Source organism: Coregonus lavaretus, assembly GCF_964263955.1.
Source record: "Coregonus lavaretus genome assembly, contig: HAP1_SCAFFOLD_5944, whole genome shotgun sequence".
Lineage (NCBI taxonomy): Eukaryota > Metazoa > Chordata > Actinopteri > Salmoniformes > Salmonidae > Coregonus > Coregonus lavaretus.
The window spans coordinates 1-12500 of record NW_028159034.1 but is presented as its reverse complement, the minus strand read 5'-3'; the positions used below and the strand labels follow the sequence as shown (position 1 = coordinate 12500).

Below are 12500 nucleotides of genomic sequence, written 5' to 3'. Positions count from 1 at the left end.
AAGGTTTTTCTAAGGTTTTGATCAGTAACCATGGTCAAATAGTTAGCCACGGTGTACTGTCGATTTAGGGCCCAGATAGCACTGCATTTTACTTTGTGCTTGTGTTTCCCAATAAGCAATGTAGTTTTGTTTTGACTGTGTTGTAATTTGGTTTATTCTGATTGATTGGATGTTCTGGTCCTGAGGCTTCAGTGTGTTAGTAGAACAGGTTTGTGAACTCAGCCCCAGGACCAGCTGGATAGGGACTATTTTCTTTGCTCAGCTCTTGGCATTGAAGTGCTTTGTAATGATATGAGAGGGTCACTGTATTTTAGATTTTTTCCAGAACTTAATTGCTATTTTTTGAGTTTTTATTATTAGTGGATATTGGCCTAATTCTGCCCTGCATGCATTGTTTAAATAAATAAATATTTACTATACTACTAATTTTAATAGGTATTTCCATTTTAATTTGTTTTTTAATGGCGTAGAATGCCCTGCTTGCTTTCTCTCTCAGTTCATTCACTGCAACATTAAGGTGTCCAGTTGAGCTTATTTTTAAACCTAAGTAATTGTAGTGTGTGCAGTACTCTATATATTTTGTACCAATTGAGAACTTTGGTCTAATTCCCTGAGATCTGGATCTTCTCTGGAAAATCATTATTTTAGTTTTCTGGGGGTTTACTGCCAGGGCCCAGGTCTGGCAGTACTGCTCTAGCAGGTCCAGGCTCTGCTGTAGGCCATGTGCTGTGGGTGAAAGCAGGCATAGGTCATCTGCGAAGAGCAGGCATTTAACCTCTGAATTGTGGAGATTTTGGTGGACATGTTTATCTATCAGGGTGTGTAAGGTGTAAATATGATCGGTCGGGCGATGTTTTGGTATAAATCCAATTTGGCTTTTAATCAAGACACTGTGCTTATTAAGGAAGTTTAGAACTCTTACATTTATAATACTACAGAAAACCTTCCTCAGGTTACTGTTCACACAAATGCCTCTGTAATTGTTAGGGTCAAAATTGTCTCCATTCTTAAAGATTGGGGTTATGAGTCCTTGATTCCAGATGTCAGGGAAATAACCTACACTCAGGATCAAATTAAACAGTTTTAATATAGCCAATTGACATTTTGCACTAGTGAATTTGAGCATCTCATTTAGGATGCCATCAGGTCTGCATGCTTTTTGAAATTTTAGGGCCTGAAGTTTCTTATAGAACTCCTGGTCAGTAATTGGGGAGTCCAATGGATTTTGATTGTCCTTTATAGCTTTTTCTAATCCATTCAACTTCTCATGAATTTGGCATTGTTCTGCGTTTGTGTCAATTTGAATGGTGTTGTAGAGTGTTTTAAAAAGGGTTGTCCATATGTCACCATTTTGTATCGCTAATTCCTCTTGTTTAGATTCTTTTAGTTTTTTCCAATTTTGCCAGAAGTTGTTTGTGTTTATGGACTCCTCAATTAGTGTCAGCTGCTTGCTGTTGTACTGTGCTTTTTTGGTTTTGAGTGTACGTTTATAGAGTTTTAATGTCTCACAGTAATGAAGGCGTAATTCACCATTATTTGGGTCTCTGTGCTTTTGGTTTGAGTGTGTTCTAAGTTCTTTCCTAATTTTACAATCTGCATCAAACCATTTGTCTGTGGTATTTTTTGTTTTTTATACATTTCAGTTGTGCTTCTTTTGCTGTTTGCCTGAATATATAGTTGATGTTTTTTACTGCTAGATTGATGCCTTCTTTACTGTGAGTGAAATGAGTGTTTGGATATTTTGGTTACTTGTTGCTTTCTGGTGTTCTTCTGTGCTGTTTTGGGCCCATCTGTATGAATTTCTGATGTTGTACAGCTTACTGGGCTGTGAATGTGTGGTTGTTTCCATGTCTGTTATTTTGGCTGTGATCAGAAAGAGGTGTTAGTGGCTTGACGGTGAATGAGCTGAGAGAGAAAGGGTCAATGTCTGTAATCATATAGTCTACTGTGCTGTGGCCAAGAGGTGAGCAATAGGTGAATCTCCCCAGAGTCCCCCGGTAACCTACCATTGACAAAGTACAAACCCAGGCTTCGACAGAGCTGCAACAGATCCCTTCCGTTTTTGTTGATGGTGCTGTCACTGTTGTTTCTATGGGGGAGATTAAGACAGTTAGAAACAGTATGGCCTGTAATAAAGCTGTCTCCTCATGTGGTCGTTAGATCAGGTAGTGTTCCTGTGCGCACATTTGTGTCCCCACAGATGAGCAAATTTCCTGGGCCTGTAAATGGCACGTCTCTTCCTCACGGCTGGGGAATATCTCCTCAGAGTAATATGGGGATTCTGAGGGGGGGATATATATTGTGCAAAGGAACACATATTTTTCTGTCAGCACAAGTTATTTTTTCAATTAGAGTTTGTAGTTCGGATTTGTACCAAATGATCAATCCTCCAGAGTCTCTGCCTCTATTGACAGAGCTATGTTTCTGTGACTGCACAATTACCTCTCTGTAGCCTGTGGGACAGTGAGTGACAATATCTGCCTTACACCATGTCTCCTGCAGAATGATGACGTCAACATCTTTAAGATTTATTTTGAACTTCAGTGCTAAACTCTTCAGTCCAAAGGTTGATGAGTTTAGGCCCTGAATGTTCCACATGGTAACTGATAGCGATATCATATTGCTCTCTCTCTCTCTCTCTCTCTCTCTCTCTCTCTCTCTCTCTCTCTCTCTCTCTCTCTCTCTCTCTCTCTCTCTCTCTCTCTCTCTCTCTCTCTCTCTCTCTCTCCCTCTCTCCCTCCCTCCCTCTCTTTCTTTCTCTCTATCTCTCTCTCCCTCTCTTTCTCTAGTGTTTAAATGAATAGATAATAAACAGCTTTAGTGTGGGCAGAGACAGAGGTGTCACAGACCACTTTCTCACTCTGTTTCTCTCTGTCATCTGTGCTAGGCGGAGGTTGGCACCACATTGACTGTAAATGACATGTTGTGTCGACAAATCTCTTCTCACTTATCTTTATGGTGTGTGCGTGCGTGTGTGTGTGTGTGTGTGTGTGTGTGTCTGTGTGCATGTGTAGATACCATAGGTCAATGGGATGTTAACTGTCCTGATGATAACTTAGTGTTATCCATTCAGATCCCAAGACATGTTAGTATCCGGTCCCTGGGAAAATTGTTGGATGTGGATGTGACTTTAAAAATAATAATAGAAATATAAGGAAGAAGAATGATTGGCACCATACAGTAGCTGGTATTTATAGTTTCTCTCCTATTGGCCAAAATCCATCATCATGACATCCCTGGACAGGAAACAGGAAGTAGACAATGTTCCATCAGAACAGAGAAGCGAGATAAAAGCAACAATCCATCTGTCATCCCTCTCTCTTCCTCCCTCCCTCTCTCTCTTCCTCCCTCCCTCTCTTTCTCTCTCTCGTCCTCCCTCTCTCCCGTCCTCTCTCTCTCTCTCCCTCTCTCTGTCATGCCCGCTCTCTCTCTCTCTCTCTCTCTCTCTCTCTCTCTCTCTCTCAATATCTCTCTCTCTCTTCTTCTCTATTATGCCCACTCTCTCTGTCTCTCTCCCTAGACACTGGGGTGGGAGATACCACACTGACATAAATCACACACACACAGCTTCACACACAGTGTCTGTTATCATTCTGAACGTGCTTACTACGCTAATGATCTGTTTATTTTGTATTGTAGATATATAGTGGTGTAAAAATGTTAAATAATGTACTGTTTTATATTTTGTTTTATGTGTGATGTAAGTGCCTTAATGTGTTTGGACCCCAGGAAGAGTAGCTGCTGCCCTGGCAGGAACTAATGGGGATCCCTAATAAATACAAATACACATAGGACAAAAACTCACCAAATACAACACATTAGTCTAGAAGATTATCTGAAGGTTTTCTGAGGCCAGTCAGAACTCACAGACACACACAGACGTCATCATGACATCGCAACACACACACAAAACAAGACTCAACATGCTTCCACACACTAAGAGCCAGACACTGTCATAAGCCAACTGCGTTTTACAGTCAAATGTGTGTGTGTTAGTGTGTGTGCACGCCTGCCTTGACTTGCCTCAGATAACTTTCTAGACTTCTGACCAGAGATGACATCACATCACTCTTGTTGCCATGGAGCCCCGCCTGTCTGTCTGTCTGTCTGGCTTGGCGTTGCACTAACGACACACACGCATACTTGGGTTCTGTCTTTAATGTGGTGTGTTTGGAAAGGCCCAGTGCCTGTTAAGATGATTATTTCTCTCTGGCTCTGGCAGTGAGACTAAGTCTACTCTGTGTGATGGGAGTCTTACTGTAGGGTACAAGCAGAGCTCTAATGACTGGCATTATAGTTTCCAGTAAGACATTAATGATAGTACTGGTTCCTGTCCTACCCACTATACACACACACACACACACACACACATACTATACTATACTATTTTGGAAGACAGTTCCACTGACTTCCTGTAGCTCTCTGCAGGGCCGGCCAGTCAGCCAATGACGTAGCAGCATCTCTAACCAATGGCCCTCTACTGTTAGTGGGAAACCTTTGGTTATATTCTGGGCTGTGTGTGTGTGTGGGAGTCGTGTGTGTGTGTGTGGAGACACACATCCCTGACATCCTTCCCCTCAAATTCAAGTTCACACGCAGGCAAGCACGTACACGTCCACACACCCACACACACTGCTGCAGGGATGATCTGTACTGTAATAGAGAGTGATAAGACATGCAGAGCAACATACACCTGTCTCTTTCTCTTAGACAGAAACAACTTCTCTACAAAGCAGACAACGTTATGACTATTCAACGGTTAAAGGACTCTCTTCTCCTCCTCTCCTCATCCAGGTGTGCCCTGTTCTGAGGGTTGAGAGCTAGGCATGCTGGGTAAAGACCCCCCCACCACCAGCAGCCTTACCCTGATGACCTCTGACCCCTCTGACATCACTGTGGAACCCAGTGACATCAGCAGGAAGATGTCGGGCGTAGTTGAGAGTTTGGACACCAGAGAGTTGGACATGGGAGATGGAGAGGAGACTGACAATGACCCTAACACAATAGGTGTGTGTGTGTGTGTGTGTGTGTGTGTGTGTGTGTGTGTGTGTGTGTGTGTGTGTGTGTGTGTGGACGTGTTTAACTATTCTTGTGGGGACCAGAAGTCAAATAGTAAACAAACAAAGATTTGACCAACTGGGGACATTTTGTTAGTCCCCACGAGGTCAAATGCTATTTCTAGGGGGTTTAGTGTTAAGGTTAGGGTTAGGGTTAGGGTTAGAATTACGTTTTAGGGATAGGGTTAGGAGCTAGGGTTAGGTTTAGGGTTAGGGTTAAGGTTAGGTGTCACGCTCGGTCATAAACGAGACGGACCAAGGCGCAGCGTTAAATGCGTACATGTTTATTTAAACTTAATAAACAACACGACAAAACAACAAATGAAACACAAAACATACCTCACACGGAACAAGATCCCACAACCCACTAGTGCCAATAGGCTACCTAAGTATGGTCCCCAATCAGAGACAACGAGCTACAGCTGCCTCTGATTGGGAACCACACCGGCCAACATAGATCTACACGATCTAGATACTACACATAGAAAATGAACATAGCCAAACACAACACAGAAAATACACACCCTGACTCAACAAATACAAGTCCCCAGAGTCAGGGCGTGACATTAGGGTAAGGGCAAGAGTATGGGTTAGGGTTAGGTTTAGGGTTAGGGTTAGGGTAAGGGAAAATAGGATTTTGAATGGGACTGAATTGTGTGTCCCAACAAGGTTAGCTGTACAAGACAGTGTGTGTGTGTGTGTGTGTGTGTGTGTGTGTGTGTTTGTGGGAATGTGAGTGTGAGTGTGAGTGTGAGTGTGAGTGTGTGTGTGTGTGTGTGTGTGTGCGTGTGCGTGTGCGTGTGGGTGTGCGTGTGCGTGTGTGTGTGCGTGAATGTGAGAGCTCTTGATATGAATGATATGATGAGAGATGTATTGGCTTTTTCTCTACCTCTCCAGGGGACAGTCATATAGGGTTCAGTGCTGTGTATCACACAGTGGGTTTTAAGGAGTCTGAAGCCAGAGTCTATCTCCCTACTGTTCCCATCACTGCTAAGATACTGGAGGTGGAGAGGTTCAATACAGCTCAGGACAGGTTCAACATCACGGCACAGAGGAGCGTCAACAAGGTACACACACACACACACATACACGCTCACACACACACACACATACACACACACTCACACTCTATCTCTGTCTGTGTAGAGTCAGCCTGTGGTGTTTAAGATTGAGCTGAGACATGGAGAGTTCAGCTGGGTGGTCAAGAGAAAGGAGAAACACTTCATGGAACTCCACAGAGAACTGGTCCGATACAAGATGTTCATAAGGGTACCACTACCCTCCCGAAGGTACACTCACACACAGACACACACATCAAATTGTAAAGTGATCAAATACTCAATTATATACTAAGAATTTTGATCATATAAATATTTGGATTTTCCATGGTGCAGTAGATATGTACATTTTATTTATCCCCAATACCAGAGAGTGACCCTACCGTCTTTTACTTGACCACTTCACCTCTCTCTCTCTTTCTCTCGCTCTCAGCCACACAACGAGGAGGAGGACAATGAAGAAGAGTGAAGCCAGACAGATGCCTGAGCTGCCGCGTTGCAGAGATGAGTTGGCACAAGACGAACAGGTCTACAGCAGGAGGGTAGGTGTGTTCGAGTGTGTTTGTCATATTAACTTTATAGAAGAATACAGTATATATATGCATAAACATTGTACTGTATAGTACATCTATACTGTAGTAATACTGGATGTATTCTGTTCCCTGTACAGAAACAACTGGAAGATTATCTGAACAAGCTGCTAAGGATGGCCATATACAGGAAATACTACCACACTGTGAGTGCTATAATATAATAATATAATATGCCATTTAGCAGACGCTTTTATCCAAAGCGACTTACAGTCATGCGTGCATACATTTTTACGTATGGGTGGTCAGGGAGTTGGTCAACCATGTTTTGCCAGTGCTGTGATAATATATTGTGTCAAATAACGAATTTGAAGAATTTATCTGCACTGTATGTGTTAGCTAGCCAGACAGTTTTAGAGGAATGATTCCATTAATTTTTCAAATTAACTACCAATATGCCAACATTCCATTCAAACAATGCAGTCAATCCACAGCCATACACTGGCTCAAATCAGTTGATGATAGGACTTAGACAAGTTGTAAATGCAACAAGTACTGATATTGTATCATATAATAGCACTCTCAGCTTTCCAAGAAAACTAAATCTGAGACATGTATGGTCTGTTTACATATATTTAGAGGCTATTTATACAGAAAATGTGTATATAACCTGTATAAACTGTATTTATAATTATATTACAATATTTTAGGTTGACTATAATTCCATTACAATATGGCCCGAGGGGGTGTGGTATATGGCCAATATACCACGGCTAAGGGCTGTTCTTATGTACATACGACGCAACGCGGAGTGCTATGACACAGCCCTTAGCCGTGGTATATTGGCCATATATCACAAACCCCCGAGGTGACTTATTGCTATTATAAACTGGTTACCAACGTAATTAGAGCTATTTTGTCATACCCATGGTATACGGTCTGATATACCACAGCTTTCAGCCAATCAGCATTCAGGGCTCGAACCACCCAGTTTATAATTTCTGATATATCACATGACTTACTTTTATTTTCCTGCATAAGTAAAAGCAGGGAATGCATCACCTATGCCTCTACTGACATTCATTCCAGTTAAACTGGTTTTGGATTTCTCCCTGAACAAGATGGCTGCCATTTTTTGGGGGTTTCTCCCTGAACAAGATGGCTGCCATTTAGGCCCCATTATGGAACTTTGAGGGTTTATGACATAGCCCCTCTAGTAATATAATAGGATCTCTATGGTACTACTAAACTAGACTAGACTATACTATAGGCGACCGGAACTGGAACTACTACGACTACTGCTTCTCTCTTTATCTAATACCCATTAATAGTGTTTCTCTCTCTCAGATGGAGTTCATAGACGTCAGCCAGATGTCCTTCATCCATGACCTGGGACCTAAAGGACTGTGAGGAACATCATAAATAAATAACGGAAAAGTGGTGCGTGCATATGTAGTCACCCCCTTTGATATGAAGTCCCTAAATAAGATCTGGTGCAACCAATTACCTTCAGAAGTCACATAATTAGTTAAATAATGTCCACCTATGTGCAATCTAAGTGTCACATGATCTGTCACATGATCTCAGTATATATACACCTGATCTTAAAGGCCCCAGAGTCTGCAACACCACTAAGCAAGGGGCACCACCAAGCAAGCGGCACCATGAAGACCAAGGAGCTCTCCAAACAGGTCAGGGACAAAGTTGTGGAGATGTACAGATCAGGGTTGGGTTATAAAAAAATACCCGAAACTTTGAACATCCCACGGAGCACCATTAAATCCATTATAAAAAAATTGAAAGAATATGGCACCACAACAAACCTGCCAAGAGAGGGCCGCCCACCAAAACTCACGGACCAGGCAAGGAGGGCATTAATCAGAGAGGCAACAAAGAGATCAAAGATAACCCTGAAGGAGCTGCAAAGCTTCACAGCGGAGATTGGAGTATCTGTCCATAGGACCACTTTAAGCCGTACACTCCACAGAGCTGGGCTTTACGGAAGAGTGGCCAGAAAAAAGCCATTGTTTAAAGACAAAAATAAGCAAACACATTTGGTGTTCGCCAAAAGGCATGTGGGAGACTCCCCAAACATATGGAAGAATGTACTCTGGTCAGATGAGACTAAAATTGAGCTTTTTGGCCATCAAGGAAAACGCTATGTCTGGCGCAAACCCAACACCTCTCATCACCCCGAGAACACCATCCCCACAGTGAAGCATGGTGGTGGCAGCATCATTACATTTTTACATTTACATCATTTAGCAGACGCTCTTATCCAGAGCGACTTACAGTTAGTGCATACATTTTTATTTTCATACTGGCCCCCCGTGGGAATCAAACCCACAACCCTGGCGTTGCAAACGCTATGCTCTACCAACTGAGCTACCTCTCTGCCAGCCATTCCCTCCCCTGGGCAAATTGTGCGCCGCCCCATTGGTCTCCCGGTTGCGGCCGGCTACAGCAGAGCCTGGATTCAAACCAGGATCTCTAGTGGCACAGCTAGCACTGCGATGCAGTGCCTTAGACCACTGCGCCACTCGGGAGACTCATCATGCTGTGGGGATGTTTTTTTATCAACAGGGACTGGGAAACTGGTCAGAATTGAAGAAATGATGGATGCCGCTAAATACAGGGAAATTCTTGAGGGAAACCTGTTTCAGTCTTCTAGAAATTTGAGACTGGGACGGAGGTTCACCTTCCAGCAGGACAATGACCCTAAGCATACTGCTAAAGCAACACTCGAGTGGTTTAAGGGGAAACATTTAAATGTCTTGGAATGGCCTAGTCAAAGCCCAGACCTCAATCCAATTGAGAATCTGTGGTATGACTTAATGATTGCTGTACACCAGCGGAACCCATCCAACCAAGTGGCTAGATGTGCCAAGCTAATAGAGACACACAATGCAAACACAAACATGCATGCACACACACTGATGTATCTCTCCCTGTGTGTATGTGTGTGTGTGTGTGTGTATGTGTGTGTAGCTGGTTGGTGGTGAAGGATTCGTTCCTCTTCTACATGAAGCCAGACTCAGGAGCTGTTTCCTTTGTTCTCCTGTTGGACAAAGAGTTCAGCATCAAAATGGACTCCAAAGACACAGAGACCAAACATGGAGTACGCATCGACAGCCTCTCCAGGTGTGGTATGTGTGTGTGTACAGACATGCTAGGAGGTGGGGCCAGGAGATGAAGGAGGTAATTGTGTTTGTGTGTGCGTGTTCGTGCGTGCGTGTAGGTGCCTTGTACTGAAGTTGAACAGCTACAGACATGCTCGGTGGTGGGGCCAGGCGATAGAAGACTTTGTCCGTAAACACGGGAGGGCGTTTCTACGAGACCATCGATTTGGTTCCTTCGCTCAGGAGGAGCAGAACATCCCTGCCAAATGGTAACTATGGAAACTGGGAAACAACAATTTACATTTACATTTACATCATTTAGCAGACGCTCGTATCCAGAGCGACTTACAAATTGGTGCATTCAACTTATGATAGCCAGTGGGACAACCACTTTTATTTTTTTATTTTTTTTATTTTTTGGGGGGGCGGGGGGGGGGAAGAAGGATTACTTTATACTATTCCAGGTATTCCTTAAAGAGGTAGGGTTTCAAGTGTCTCCGGAAGGTGGTCAGTGACTCTGCTGTTCTGGCGTCGTGGGGGAGCTTGTTCCACCATTGGGGTGCCAGAGCAGCGAATAGCTTTGACTGGGCTGAGCGGGAACTGTGCTTCCGTAGAGGTAGGGGAGCTAGCAGGCCAGAGGTGGATGAACGTAGTGCCCTCGTTTGGGTGTAGGGTCTGATCAGAGCCTGAAGGTAAGGAGGTGCCGTTCCCCTCACAGCTCCGTAGGCAAGCACCATGGTCTTGTAGTAGATGCGAGCCTCAACTGGAAGCCAGTGGAGTGTGCGGAGGAGCGGGGTGACATGAGAAAACTTGGGGAGGTTGAACACCAGACGGGCTGCAGCGTTCTGGATAAGTTGTAGGGGTTTAATGGCACAGACAGGGAGCCCAGCCAACAGCGAGTTGCAGTAATCCAGATGGGAGATGACAAGTGCCTGGATTAGGACCTGTGCTGCTTTCTGTGTGAGGTAGGGTTGTACTCTGCGAATGTTGTAGAGCATGAACCTGCAGGATCGGGTCACCACTTTGATGTTAGCTGAGAACGACAGGGTGTTGTCCAGGGTCACGCCAAGGTTCTTTGCACTCTGGGAGGAGGACACAATGGAGTTGTCAACCGTGATGGCAAGATCATGGAGCGGGCAGTCCTTCCCCGGGAGGAAGAGCAGCTCCGTCTTGCTGAGGTTCAGCTTGAGGTGGTGATCCGACATCCACACTGATATGTCTGCCAGACATGCAGAGATGCGATTCGCCACCTGGTTATCAGAAGGGGAAAAGGAGAAAATTAATTGTGTCGTCTGCGTAGCAATGATAGGAGAGACCATGTGAGGATATGACAGAGCCAAGTAACTTGGTGTATAGAGAGAATAGGAAGGGGCTAGAACTGAGCCCTGGTGAGAGCACGTGGTGCGGAGACAGATTCTCGCCACGGTAGGAGCGACCTGTCAGGTAGGACGCAATCCAAGAGTGAGCCGCGCCGGAGATGCCCAACTCGGAGAGGGTGGAGAGGAGGATCTGATGGTTCACATTATCAAAGGCAGCGGATAGGTCTAGAATCAACCAAAAAAATGTTTTAAAACTCATGTAAAGTTTAGTAGTTAGATGTAAGTTTAGTCAATGTTAAGTTTAGTAGTTAGATGTAAGTTTAGTCAATGTTAAGTTTAGTAGTTAGATGTAAATTTAGTCAATGTTAAGTTTAGTAGTTGGAAAATGTTGTCAATGTTTAGTGTAGTAGTTAGATGGAAAATGTTGTCAATATTAAGTTTAGTAGTTAGATGTAAGTTTAGTCAATGTTAAGTTTAGTAGTTAGATGTAAGTATTGTCAATGTTAAGTTTAGTAGTTAGATCGAAAGTGAAGTGTGTGTGTCTGTGATCTTTTCTCTATGCCTGTCTGTCTGTCAACATCATGTGGGTTTGGTTGACTGGAACTGTCAAGTGACATCTGCATCTAAAATGTTCTGTTATGATAAATGAGGAACTAGGAGAGGGTGTTGACCAATGAGTGTGTGTGTGTGTGTGTGTGTGTGTGTGTGTGTGTGTGTGTGTGTGTGTGTGTGTGTGTGTGTGTGTGTGTGTGTGTGTGTGTGTGTGTGTGTGTGTGTGTGTGTGTGTGTGTATGTGTGTGTAGGTATGTGAATGGGAAGACCTACATGGAGGACGTGGCCGATGCTCTGGAAGAGGCTAAAGAAGAGATCTTCATCACTGACTGGTGGTATGTGCGTGTATGTGTGTTTATGTGTATGTATGTGTGTGTGTGTGTGTGTGTGTGTGTGTGTGTGTGTGTGTGTGTGTGTGTGTGTTTGTGTGTGAGTGTGTATGGAAATAGACACTGCTGTCAGCAGTTAATGTGTGAATAAACACAGCAACATAACACAGCTACATGTCATCACCCAGGCAGACTGTAAATACAGTCTGTTTATGTCTAGTGTAGTTTACCAGTCCCAGATCAAAAACCTGTACAGTATTCTTACAGTCGACTCCTGATAAGTGACTTTGTATAAATCTGTAGCAGTGTAATGTAATGCTAGCTGCATTCTGTTTCTAACACCTGTTGGCAGAGGGGCCTAAGGAGTTTCTGGAACCTTACAAGACTCATGTTGCTCACCTGGCTCACCTCTCACTACACTAGTAACTGATGTGCTGTACGTCGACTTCTTGTCAAACATTTTGGTTAAAAATTGATGAAGTCCAACAGACACTGTACAATGCAAAGTAGTTCGCTCATCAAACTGCTTGAACAGC

At 43.8% G+C, this 12500-nt stretch overlaps 2 protein-coding genes across 2 annotated transcripts in view; both read left to right on the top strand.

The window, feature by feature from the left end:
* LOC311123347 (phospholipase D1-like) overlaps positions 1-8429 on the top strand; it is a 10989-nt gene extending 2560 nt beyond the window's left edge. Inside the window, exons 2-7 of the mRNA XM_084197617.1 lie at positions 4795-5007; positions 5955-6124; positions 6204-6346; positions 6549-6657; positions 6786-6851; positions 7993-8429. Coding sequence (XP_084053743.1) covers positions 4827-5007; positions 5955-6124; positions 6204-6346; positions 6549-6657; positions 6786-6851; positions 7993-8055 — 732 coding nt within the window. The 5' untranslated portion in view covers positions 4795-4826 and the 3' untranslated portion in view covers positions 8056-8429. The remainder of the gene's footprint in view (positions 1-4794; positions 5008-5954; positions 6125-6203; positions 6347-6548; positions 6658-6785; positions 6852-7992) is intronic.
* A 1183-nt stretch (positions 8430-9612) lies between these two features.
* LOC311123349 (phospholipase D1-like) lies at positions 9613-12468 on the top strand. Its single transcript, XM_084197618.1, has 4 exons — positions 9613-9786; positions 9884-10033; positions 11887-11970; positions 12317-12468. Coding segments are annotated over exons 1-4 (354 nt in total). The 5' UTR covers positions 9613-9667; the 3' UTR covers positions 12318-12468.
* Positions 12469-12500: the final 32 nt, after the last annotated feature.

What these genes read in the sequence shown, in the direction of transcription:
- LOC311123349 (XM_084197618.1), top strand. Translation starts at nt 9,668, where the DNA reads ATGAAGCCAGACTCAGGAGCTGTTTCCTTTGTTCTCCTGTTGGACAAA. An exon ending in CGCATCGACAGCCTCTCCAG is followed by an intron (nt 9,787 to 9,883) that starts GTGTGGTATGTG and finishes GCGTGCGTGTAG; the next exon opens with GTGCCTTGTACTGAAGTTGA. An exon ending in CAGAACATCCCTGCCAAATG is followed by an intron (nt 10,034 to 11,886) that starts GTAACTATGGAA and finishes ATGTGTGTGTAG; the next exon opens with GTATGTGAATGGGAAGACCT.